This window comes from Leptonychotes weddellii, chromosome 10, assembly GCF_054177405.1.
Source record: "Leptonychotes weddellii isolate Sample4059 chromosome 10, ASM5417740v2, whole genome shotgun sequence".
Classification (NCBI taxonomy): Eukaryota; Metazoa; Chordata; class Mammalia; order Carnivora; family Phocidae; genus Leptonychotes; species Leptonychotes weddellii.
Genome location: NC_138378.1, coordinates 22,920,933 through 22,933,262, shown reverse-complemented (window position 1 = coordinate 22,933,262; position 12,330 = coordinate 22,920,933). Strand labels below are relative to the sequence as shown.

Sequence of the window (12,330 nt, the reverse complement as noted above, 5' to 3'; positions counted from 1 at the left end):
GCTCAGTTGGTTAAGCGACTGCCTTCGGCTCAGGTCATGATCCTGGAGTCCCTGGATCGAGTCCCACATCGGGCTCCCTGCTCGGCGGGGAGTCTGCTTCTCCCTCTGACCCTCCCCCTCTCATGTGCTCTCTCTCTCTCATTCTCTCTGTCTCAAATAAATAAATAAAATCTTTAAAAAAAAAAAAAAAAAAAGAAAGCCAGGTTACTGACAACTTAAACCCAATCCCAAGGGTGAGATGTCAACTAGTTTTTAAGAGGATAAAAAAAGAATTCCTTCAATCCACTTGAGGTTGCTCTGACCATGGCAGGCATGTGGCCCGCTGATATGAGCAAAAGGGACATAAGCCTAGCTGTGTATCAGGACAAGCTCAACAATAAAGATGACGAAGCTATCGGAGGCAAGGAGGGCGCTGTGAGAATCCACTTGATCCTCAAGGCACATACTTGGCAGGTTATCCTTCCACCTCCTTCCTCCCACCTCAATGCCTGTCATGCCACTAGGAGGTGCTTGGCTGGTGACAGCAGAGTTTTCATTTTCCCTTCTGGCACCACAAAGAGGTGACGCAGGCTTTTCTTTGAAGCCATGTGCGTGCTGTGCTCTGCTAGAGGCCACAGAAGGCACCAGAAGGAGCCTTGAGAATGGCCTCAAGGCTAGGACTGGCAGCCACCAGCAGCACTTAGAATGTCCATGTGGTGAAAGTCAGTCTGTGCTCTGCCTATCTCCGGCGGCCGAGACGGGACTCTGGCCACCTTCCTTCCACTGCTGTTTCTCTGGACCTGCCCCCAGAATCAGCAGCAGCGGACAGCACGCCAGAGCAGGCTGGATCAAGTGTTTGCCTGACCTGAACCTGGGTCAGAGTCTCCCTCCTAGGAACTGTAATCACTGGAGTCACACAGCCAAGCAATGTGAGAAACTGGGCACGGGGGTGGAAGGGCACGCAGGGGACTTCCAGCATCCCCCACTTGGGAAAGGCGGAGAAAAAGAAATCTGACAAGGGAATACTGACGCAGCCAGGCAGAGAAAAACAGGGATGGAAACTAGGAGTATTATGCAAATTTCTTCTCCCTTCTTGAGGCCCAGTGGGCTTCCTGCCTTTGAAGACCCTCAAGTCCTTATGGTACTCCCCCACTCCCATCATGTTCCCTCAAGATGAATTCTGTTCCCACAGGCTTGAAAGCCTTTGCTGCTACAGATGAAATCTCAAAGCGCCTACCCATTCCTCTCACGCCCCCACAGGTCTCAAACAGGTTCCTCCTGGGAAGCTGGTGGCAAAGACCCGCAGGAACAAAGCTGCCTGCCCAAGAGCAGCCTATTCTGTGAGCAAGAGGCAGAGCTGGCTTCCCACTAAGGCGCTTTTGTAGAGCTTATCAAAAATGAAATGAAAAAGAAAGCTTTTGTCCCAATGCATGCCAGGGCCCTGCTGCTGTGCTGGGAGCGTGTGGGTGGGTGCCACCCTCAAGGAAAACACAGACTTGGAGAAGAGGCACTGGGAGCCCTGATGGTGTTCTGGGTCCCACGACCATCTGTTCTCTTAGGAAAGGCTCCAGACATGCTGTGTGGGGGCGTTTCACCAAAAGGCACAGTGAAACATGGTTCTGCCTACATGCTGTAGATCCAATCCTGCCATTAGCACCATAAGATGGGTAAGCCATGGCTGAGGGGCAGAGACTTGGGAGTGAGACAGATATAGCCAATCATCCTAATGTGGCTACTTATCAAATGGGGGTGGGAGAAGTCACTTCATCACCTGAGTCCCAGTGTCTGCCCCAGTTGGCTGTGGGAACCGAATGAACTGCCCACTCACCCCAGCACTGTAAAAGGCAATGCTTACTCTTTACATCCCACGGATCAAAAGCAACCAAACTGACAAGCTTTCCTCCATTAGAGCTCCTAGGCTCAGGTGCTGACCATGGCCTACAAAGACAGCCATTTAAAATGTCAAAAGCACTTTCCAGTTCCATTTCACAGGCACGAGAAAGTTCCCTATGAAGATGGGTTTCAATACTTCCTCCTTGGGTAGCCTTTTAAAAGGTTCTAGTTCTTAACTCCCTCCACCCCCTGCCCCCATTTCTGCCCCTGGAGAAGGGCCAGAGAAACAAAACAGCCAAGTAAGTAAAAGGGCATGGGAAGGGAGATGTTAGGTGCCTTTCTCTTCCTTCCCTATAGAAAGTCATTTCCCTTAACAGAGGGCTCCCCCCATAATCTGGGAGAGAAGGGTAGAGCTGATCCCTGAGCAGCTTAGTCCTAACTGCCTAGAGCCTACTACCCAGGAGGAGGAGGAGAAAGAGGAAAAGGGAGGGAAGGAGAAGAAACAGAGGAAGGGGGAGGAGAAACAGAGGAAAGGGTGGGAAGGGGGAGAAAGGGGAAGGAGGAGGGGGAGGGAAGGTTTATTTTCATATCAACAACTGTGGCTACACCAATCACTTCCCCCCCCACTCCAGCCCACAGCCATGGAGTCTCCGCCTGCTCAGCCTCCACCCCCCTCCCCAATACAACCCAGGAGGACCTTGTAAGGGCATGGAGTAAAAGATGGTCTCAAGGCATCCACTCTGAAGTCTGAATTCTGGCAGAGTCTAATTCTGGCTGAAGGTCTACAATCTCCGTCGGCTTACATTACTGTTTGTTACTCTAACTGGGCCTCAGTTTCCTTCTCTTTAAAATGGGGGGGAGAGAGTTTCTACTCCTAGGAGGGTTGGGAGTGGGGGGCTAAATTACACGCTCAGTCAGCCTGGGCCGTCGCTGCCACTGAGGCTTGGATTTCTAAGTGGCTCAAAAGTAAAAAGAGGAAAAGGACTGTGCGGATTAAGCTCCTCCAAGGCCAGGCTGAACCAAAGCAGCGCCTTAGGAACCCGGGCGCTTCTCCAGCCGTGGCGGAGGGATGAATCCCGACTTCGGAAGAGGCAGCTCCGAAGACTGGAAATTACCTCGCCCTTATCTCCATCCAAAGAAGGGCCGGAAGGGGAGGCAGGGTGTCACCCGGGACACAGATATGGTACAAATCCTTTCTGATGGTCCCTGGCCAGGGCGCTGCCCGTTCTGGAGCATATGACCTTGAGCCAGCAACTTCATCTCCCTCCCCAAGCCTCAGTTTCCCCATCCGTGCAGTGGGCACAGAATTGCTCTGGAAGCGCGAAAGCGCCGGTCCAGACCGTCCCGGGTTCGGCAGGCCAGAGGTCGCCCCCTCGGGGGCGCTGCCACCGCCTAGGCCTCCGCCTTGGGCCACGCGGGCCCCGCGGCCACCACGCCCCGGGCCTTTGCCCCCAAGCCGCCTTGGCCAGCCGCCGGGAGCCGAGACCCCCACCCCCCCACCCCGCGAGCCCGCCAACTCACCCGTGTAGTGCACCACGCAGGTCTGGCCGCGCTTCGGGAAGGTGCGCCCTGAGGAGGGAGACAGACAGACAGACAGACAGACAGACGGGAGCGGTGAGCGGATGCGCGCGGCAGCGGGGGCACTCCGGGCCCGCCGAGCGCGCCTACTCACCGTCTCCGGGGGAGATGGTTTCCACCTGCACTCCCATGGCGGCGGCGGCGGCGGCGGCGGCGGCGGCGGGGGACGCTGGGCGCGCGGGCGGGCGGGCGCGCGGGCGGGCGGGCGGGCGGCGCGGCGGGTGGCGTGTACCGACAGCGGACCTGGCGGCGATTCCCCGGCTCTGCCTCGGCCCTCGGCGCCTCGCCTGCGCAGGCGCGCGCCCCCGCACGCCCCGCCCTGCGTGCGCGCCCCACACGGCGCGCACGTCCCCGCAGCCCGGGCAGCGGGCTGGGGGACCGGAAGCTCGGCGGCCCCGAGGCCTCCGGATGCAGCCGTCTGGAGGGCCGTCCTGTTTCCCCCCACCCTTCCTTTCCCGTGCTCCTGGCCGGGCGGGCGTCTCTTTCCCCAAGTTTCCGCATCTGGGAAATGGGAGTAATGACTGGGGGCCGGCCGCTTACCGGCTGGGTGACTTTGAGCAGGTTCACACTTTGAAGTACACACTTGCTTAAGAAGGATGGTCGTGGGAGGTCAGCGCATATGTGCGTTCATGTTAGCGTTCACCAAATGGTTCAAGATTCTGAGCTCTGCTTTTCTTCGTTGGAAGAGGAGTCGGTATTTACACTGCCCTGCATGAAACCTGTCATGTCGTGTCGGGATTTCACTCATTCATTCATTCGTTCGTTCGTCCGTTCGTTCATTCGTTGCTTACAGACTAAGGTTCTTACTGAGCCCCTCCCATATGCGGTGCACTGTGCTAGGCGCTGGGGAAACAACAGCGAAGGAGACGGATTCAGTCCCTGACCTCGCAGAACTTAGAGTCTGGTGAGGGAGAGACCATCGAATTGCTACAGAGATAAATGTAAAGTTTCAAATTTGTTAGTACTGTGAGTGATACATGTAGTTATGCTCAGAGGCGCGTGTAACAGAAATGCCTAACTTAGTCTGGGGTGTGTGGATCGCTTCCCTGAGGTAGCCAGGTTTAGCCAAGGTCTGAAGGAGTTGACCCGCTGTGTGTATGCTGGTATAGAAGGAACACACAGAGGTACTGTGGCCCCAGGGAACACTGTGACACAGCACAGGACCGGAGGGAGGCAGATGTGGATAATCCTTCTCTGGGTCCTCCTATATGTGCTCCTGAGATATTTTAAACATGACCTCAAAGTTCTTGGACACTCTTCCCATCATCTATATCCCCTTCCCTAGAATCTCAGGAAGAGGGATGCCTGGGTGGCTCAGTTGGTTAAGCGCCTGCCTTTGGCTCAGGTCAGGATGCCACCATCGTGGGATTGAGTCCTGCGTCAGAGCCCGCTTCTCCCTCTGCCTTCCACTTCCCCTACTTGTGTGCTCTCTTTGATAAATAAGGTCTTTAAAAAAAGAAGGAGAAGAAGAAGAAGAAGAAGAAGAAGAAGAATTATCATCTCAGGAAGCTTGTGACAGCTCTGGTATTTTTATATTATTTCGGATACGGGCTGTAACAGAAACCAAAGTAACAGTGGCTGAAAGGAGACTGAAGTTGTTGTCTCTCTCTTAAAACAGTCCAGAGGCAGATAGGGCAGGCAGTTCGGCTTCACAGGCTGATCCTTCTACTTGTGCCTCTCCATCCCGAGGATCCTACTCTCCTGTGCATGACCCAAGTTGGCTCTCCAGAATGTTTGCATTCCCAACCAGCGGAAAGGGGGATAGAGGGGATGTGAGGGCATATCTCCGTCCCTGTAAGTGCATGACCTAGAAGTTGCATGCATCTCTTTCCCTCACATCTCATTCGCTACTACATAGCTGTGTGGCCAAATTGAGCCACACAGGAAGCTGGGATATATAGTCTTCATTCTGGATGTCCCTGTGCCCAACTAAAAATAGGGGTTCTGTGCCTACAGAAGAAGGGGAAATGGATATTAAGAGACAAAATTAGGGGCGCCTGGGTGGCTCAGTTGGTTAAGCACCGACTCTTGATCTCAGCTCAGGTCTTGATCTCAGGGTCCTGAGTTAAAGCCCCGTGTTGAGCTCCACCTACTTAAAAAAAAAAAAAAAAGACAAAATTAAAAAGGGAGAGCTCCCCAGTGGGCAGGACTGTCACCCCACCCCATCCTGCCTCCTCCACCACCACCTGAGGAAAGTCAGACTGCAGAGTTCCTGGCCCAGCCCACCCTGTGGCTTCCCTCATTTTCATTCTGTGATCTGGTGGTTCTCTTATGGCTCTGGACTGGGCATCAGTTCAGAACATAGACCGGTCTTTGAGACAACGTCCATCCCGATCCACAGATATAAGATTTTGTTTACCTTTCCGTTGGGGGATTTGCCAAGAACCTCAGGTTTGCACCCCTCTTCTTCACTGCTTTGGGGAATGGAAGCATGTGACTACATTTCGGCTAACAGTAGTGGGATGTAGGGCGGGCCTGAGATGAATTGGCCCCCAGGACGGATGTGCGCTCTATAACATGAGGGACACTTATTAGATATTTGTAAGACTTTTTAAGTAACTGGGAGAGTTCCTTTCCAACCTGGCTTTTTTTTTCCTTTTCATTGAAGTATAGTTGACATACAATGTTACTTGAGTTTCAGGTGTACGACATAGTGATTCGACCACATTATGCTGTGCTCACCACATGCGTAGCTGCCCACTGGTCACCATATGACACTGTTACAGTACTGTTGTTTATATTCCCTTTGCTGTAGCTGTCATCCCCATGACCTATTCATTCCATAACTGGAAGCCTGTACCTCCCCCTCCTCTTCACCCATTTTCCCATTCTCCTGCTCCCCTCCCCTCTGGCAACGATCAGAATGTTCTCTGTATGAGACTGTTTTCGCTGGTTTTTTTTATTCCTTTGTTTTGTTTTTTAGATTCCACAGTGAAATCGTATGGTATTTGTCTTCCTCAATCTGACTTACTTCACTCAGCATAATACCCTCGAGGTCCATCCATGTTGTCGCAAATGGCAAGATCTCATACTTTTTTATGGCTGAGTAATATTCCACCGTATATGTATATTGCATCTTCTTTATCCATTCATCTATTGATAGACACTTGCTTCTATATCTTGACCAGGGCATATAATGCTGCAATAAACATAAGGATACATATATATTTTCAAATTAGTTTTTGGTTTTCTTTGGGTAAAAAAATACCCAGTAGTGGAATTACTGGATGGTATGGTATTTCTATTTTTAATTTTTTGAGGACCCTCCATACTGTTTTCCACAGTGCCTGCACCAATTTACATTCCCAGCAAAAGCACAGGCTGGTTCCTTTTTCTCCACATTTTTGACAATACTTGTAATTTCTTGTCTTTTTTATTCTAGTCATTCTGACAGGTGTAAGATGATACCTCATTATGGTTTTATTTACAATTCCCTGATGACTACTGATACTGAGCATCTTTTCATGTGTCTATTGGATGTCTTCTTTGGAAAAATGTCTATTCATGTCATCTGCCTGTTTTTAATCAGATTTTTGTGTGTGTGTGTTGAGTTCCAAGTTGGTTTTGGTTCTATGTTCATACATAGCCTAGTTATTAATTTTTTTTACAAAATTATTATTTATTTTCTTGTAAGACTTAATTGGTTAGCTTAAGACTAATTATTCATTGATAAAAATGTTGTGTTCAAATCTTTTATTTTTTTTAATTTTTAAACAAGATTTATTTATTTATTTATTTTAGAGAGAGTTGGAAGGAGGGGCAGAGGGAGAGCGAGAGAGAGAGAATTTCTAGCAAACTCCCTGCTGAGCGCCAAGCCGAGCACGGGGCTTGATCCCATGACCCTGAGATCATGACCCGAGCCAAAATCAAGAATCAGATGCTTAACCAACTGAACCACCCAGGTGCCCCAGTGTTCAAATCTTTTAAAAATCAAACTTCACAGGGGAAGTGATTCCTTCCTTGCAACTCCAAAATCTGAAAAATGGGGCTTAGATTTCTTTGGGTTTATCCTGTTTGTGTTTCATTCAGCTTCTTGAATGTGTATGTTTATATCTTTCACCACATATGGGAAGTTTTCAGCCATTAGTTTTTCAAATATTTTTTTCTGCACCACTGTTTCTCCTGTTCTTCCCAGATTCTGATGACATAAACATTCATTCTTTTGGAATTGTCCCACCAGTTCCTGAAGTTCTGTTCATTTCCTCCAAATCTTTCTCTGTGTTGTTCAGATCGGATGATTTCTTTTTTTCTTTTGAGAGAAAGAGAGAGTGTGCACACACAAGCTGGAGGGAGCGGCAGAGGTAAAGGGAGAGGGAGAATCATAAATAGACTCCATGCCCAGTGTGGAGCCTGGCATGCGGCTTGAGCTCATGATCCTGAGATCATGATCTGAGCTGAAATCAAGAGTAGGAAGCTTGACCAACTGAGCCACCCAGATGCCCCCAGATTGGATAATTTCTATTTTTCTATCTTCAAGATCACTGACTTGTTTCTCTGCCATCTCCATTCTGCTAGGCACCCATCCAAAGAGTTTTTAAGTTTTTGTTCATTTTATTTTTCAATTCTAAGATTTTCATTTTGTTCTTTTTTTTTTTTTTTTAAAGATTTTATTTATTTATTTGACAGAGAGAGACAGAGAGAGCAGGAACACAAGCAGGGGGAGTGGGAGAGGGAGAAGCGGGCTTCCCGCCGAGCAGGGAGCCCGATGTGGGACTCGATCCCAGGACCCTGGGATCATGACCTGAGCCGAAGGCAGACGCTGAACGACTGAGCCACCCAGGCGCCCCATTTTGTTCTTTATATGTTCTATTTATTTGCTTAAAATTTCTATCTGTCCATTTGTTTCTAGATGGCTGCCCTTATTTGCTGGAGCATTTTTATAGTAGCTGCTTTATTTTTACTTTTTTTTTTTAAAGATTTTATTTATTTGAGAGAAAGAGAGAGAGAGAGCATGCGCACAAGCTAGGGGAGGGGCAGAAGCAGAAGCAGGCTCCCCACTGAGCAGGGAGCCTGACACAGGGCTCGATCCCAGGAACCCAGGATCAGGACCTGAGCCGAAAACAGATGTTTAACTGACTGAGCCACCCAGGCGCCCCTATAGTAGCTGCTTTAAAGACTATCAGATAGGGGCGCCTGGGTGGCTCAGTCGTTAAGCGTCTGCCTTCGGCTCAGGTCATGATCCCAGGGTCCTGGGATCGAGCCCCGCATCGGGCTCCTTGCTCAGTGGGGAATCTGCTTCTCCCTCTCCCTCTGCCTGCTGCTCTGCCTACCTGTGCTCTCTCTCTCTGTCAAATAAATAAATAAAATCTTTAAAAAAAAAAAAAAAGACTGTCAAAATTCCAACAGCTGTGCCACCTCAACATTGGCATCTGTGGATTGTCTTCTCCCACGTGAGTTGAGATTTTCGGGTTTCTTCCTATGTCAGGTCATTTTGGAATGTATCTGGACATTCTGAATATCATGTTATAATACTCAGAGTCTTTTAAAAATCCTATGGAGAATGTTGATATTTTGTTCTAGCAGGCAATTGATCAGATTGGCTCAGGCTGTGAGTTCCAACCAGACTTCTGTGGGTTATGACTTCGAGGTCATTTCTATTTTCAAAGCCTCTCCCGTGCCATTTGAATCCTTCCTGTGTGTGCACCACTCAGTGATCTGTCTAGGACCTGGGCAGTAGTCAATCCTATAGTAAATTCTCAAAGTCTATGTCAACTGTTTAGTGTTTAATTTACCTATACGAAACAGGGTGATGGGCCCAGAAGTTTATAAGCAACTTTTTAGGTTGCTTTCCTGAGCTCTTCCCTCTCTGTGATCACCTCAATAAATTTTTGGTTTGCTGGTGCTCCTCTTTTTGGTCCTCCAATCAGAAATCTGGGAACTTATTTGCTTAGTTCATACTTACATGTGGCCTCTCCGAAGGCTGTTTGGCTTCCTTACAGTGTGGTGGCTGGATTCCAATAGGGAGTGTCCCAAGACAACCAAGTGGAAGCTCTATCACAGTTTAGGACCTAATCTTGAAAGTCACATCACATTACTTATTCCATAGTTAGCCCCACCCCCACCCTAGATTAAAGGAAAGGAAATTTAGGCCTCACTTCTCAGTGAGAGGAGGGTAAAAGTCAAATCACTGAGAAGAGTAGGTGGGATGGGAAACTTTGTTATAGCCATTTCTGGGACATACAATCCACCTCAAAGATCTCATTGATTATTAAAATACTAAAATACCTCCAAAACAGTTACTAGACAGCAGTGCCCCCTGTCCCCTATTGCCTTTCTCCCTACTCGTCTCTGGGGCACCGCCTTCTCAGACCGCTCTGTGACCTAGCAATCGAAGAGTTGATAACCTGGCACAGCAGGGACCCCCAGGAACCTGTTCCAACCTAGGGCCAGTCTTGTGATCAGCATTGTCCTGCTAGTTGTTAACTCTTTTGAGTATCGCCTCTGGCACTGAGGTGCCCCACGCTAGCAACTTCCCCAGCCTGATCTAGAAGTGTGGGGAACTTCAGGGAATTTTGTAAGCCTCACCTAAGATGTGGGGTTTTACCTTCGGGTGTGACCTTCTCCAGTACTTTTGACTTTCCCCTTATCCTAGCTAACTCTGCCTTTGGCAGGATTGTGCCCTCAGTGGGAAGCCAGAACACGGAGACTTCTACCCACCTGCCTCCCACCCTTTGTGACCCCATCCTTCTCCCATGGTGGAATCTTTTTTCCCATCTGGCAAGGCAACAGGTGGCTGACCTGAATATACGAAATGCAGTGATGGGTGTTTTGTATATAGTGGTTTATCGAACCCTCATCCCAACATCACTGTTACTAACCCCCTTTTACAGAAAAGAAAGCTGAGGGGTAGTGACGTGGGGTAAGTTGTCTACTCTTGGTAGACTGAAAAATGGTCTCCCAAAGAAGTCAGGTCCTAATCCCTGGTACCTGTAAATGTTACTTTACATGGGTATAGGACCTTTACAGATATGATTAAGTTAAGGATCTTGAGATGGGGAGATTATCCAGGATTATCAGGGGGCCCCAAATGCAATTGCATGTATATAAGAGGAAAGCCAAAGAGATTTCTCTGTCTCTCTCTCCTCCTTCTCCCTCTCCCCACCACCCCCCACCCCCCCGCCAAAAGAAAGTGATGTGACCACAGAGCTGAGACATTTGAAGATGCCGGCATTAAAAACCAGAGTGATGTAGCCACAAACCAAGGAAAAAGAGACGACACCAGAAGCTGGAAGACTCCGGTAACAGTTTCTCCCCTAGAGCCCCCAGAAGGAGTGTGGTCCTGCCGACACCTCGGTGTGCCTAAGAGATACCGATTTTGGACTTCTGTCCCCCAGAACAGAGAGAGTAAATTCTGTTGTTTTAAGCCACCAGGTCTGTGGTAATTTGCCACAAGAGCCTTAGGAAACGAGTACCACATAAAACCAGAAATGTGCCCGGGTCCGTCTGGCTCAGGTAGGCAGCCCTGGATTGAAGGGAGCCTCAGGTGAGCCCAACAGCACTAACAGTAAGCATGCGGAGCACGCACCTTCCCCACAGGGAGACCCGGGGGTGAGCAGGTGGAACAGGCAGGACGGACCCTGGCCAAACAAACAACCACAGTAGGTCTGACGCTTCCCTCCCTACCAAGAGACACAGGGCAGCCAGGCCTGGGGAAACCCCTTGCACCCTCCTGGGAGCTTGAGCAGCAGCCAGCAGGAGACCCAATAATACCAGATAAACCAAACTGACCAAAATCATATAGCAAAGGCTCTAAAAACTAAACTGTCATTGGAATCGCAGCCCACAAAAATGGTCCAGGACCTGGATGTCAGACCTAAATAGGGTGCCTGCCTGCTAAAATATGCCAGAGTCCAGCTCCAGCCGGGGTGGGTCTCTCGTAGGAAAGGACGGCATCGGCGAACGAGGAGACACAGACACAGGATCAGGTTGCAAGCATCTTCTCCTGACAGCCTCGGAGGAACTTTATTTATATGTTAGGATATTTTTGTTTTTCCAAATCTTAGATCATTTTCTGGATTACAGCCATAGCCTTCTTTCATTTTTCCGTTGTAATGATTAACATGACCTTTATTGATTTCTGCTTATTGGCTTTCGCTAAAACTAAAAAACGGTACGCAAAGAGAAAGGTGCTAGACAGAGCGTGACCGTCTTGTTATTTTGTTCTATAGAAACTAATTCTTCGTGGAATTAGTTTCATTATGATTGCTTAGATAGGCATAACTAAGATGAGTAGTCACTTTATCATGAAACCCCAGAAATATTCCCACAATTATAAAGATTGCCATAAATAAAATGAAAAAAAAAATAGCAGGAGCCAGCCCAGAAATATTCCCACAATTATAAAGATTGCCATAAACAAAATGAAAGAGAATAGCAGGAGCCAGCTGTGGAGTCTCCTGTTTTCAGGATTGTCCCCCATACTTGGACTTTGTCAAACAGCATGAGTAGCTTGGCTCACGCCAAAAATAAAGGGCTTAGATAGGACCTGGCATTTCCAAACATGATAGACAAAATGCTCGGGATACAACTGAAAATCACCCATCCTAATAAGACCCAAGAAAATCACAACTTGAGTGAGAAAAAAATCAACTGACTCCAGCATTGAGATGAATCTGATATTAGAATTATCCAAGGAGGTCTGAAAGCAGCCATAATAAAAATGCTTTGACAATCAATTACAAATTCCCAGGAAATGAAGGAAAAAAATAGATAATCTCAGCAATGAAATAGACATTATAAAAAAGAGCTGTAAAAAGAGCCGTCAGTAAGAACTATGTTAAATTTAATACAGATACAGATGGTTACACACAGAAATATTTATGGATATGTGTATATTACAGATTAGTATACACACATATATTTCTTTGCTCTGTTGGCTGTCAGGGCCTAGAAGAAAGACATGCAAAGAGCAAGGAGCCCACTTAGCACCCAGATCGGTGT

General features: G+C 48.4%; 1 protein-coding gene across 3 annotated transcripts in view; it reads right to left on the bottom strand.

Moving 5' to 3' along the window:
- The window catches only part of FKBP1A (FKBP prolyl isomerase 1A), a 22,028-nt gene extending 18,386 nt beyond the window's left edge, over positions 1–3,642 (bottom strand). The window contains exons 1-2 of one of the 3 annotated variants that reach the window (XM_081833002.1): positions 3,485–3,642; positions 3,334–3,381 (exon numbers count right to left, since the gene is read on the bottom strand). In XM_081833002.1, coding sequence (XP_081689128.1) covers positions 3,334–3,381; positions 3,485–3,521 — 85 coding nt within the window. In that variant the 5' untranslated portion in view covers positions 3,522–3,642. The remainder of the gene's footprint in view (positions 1–3,333; positions 3,382–3,484) is intronic. The other 2 variants (XM_006727502.3, XM_081833003.1) reach the window with 2 other exon arrangements.
- Between the last annotated feature and the right edge of the window lie 8,688 nt (positions 3,643–12,330).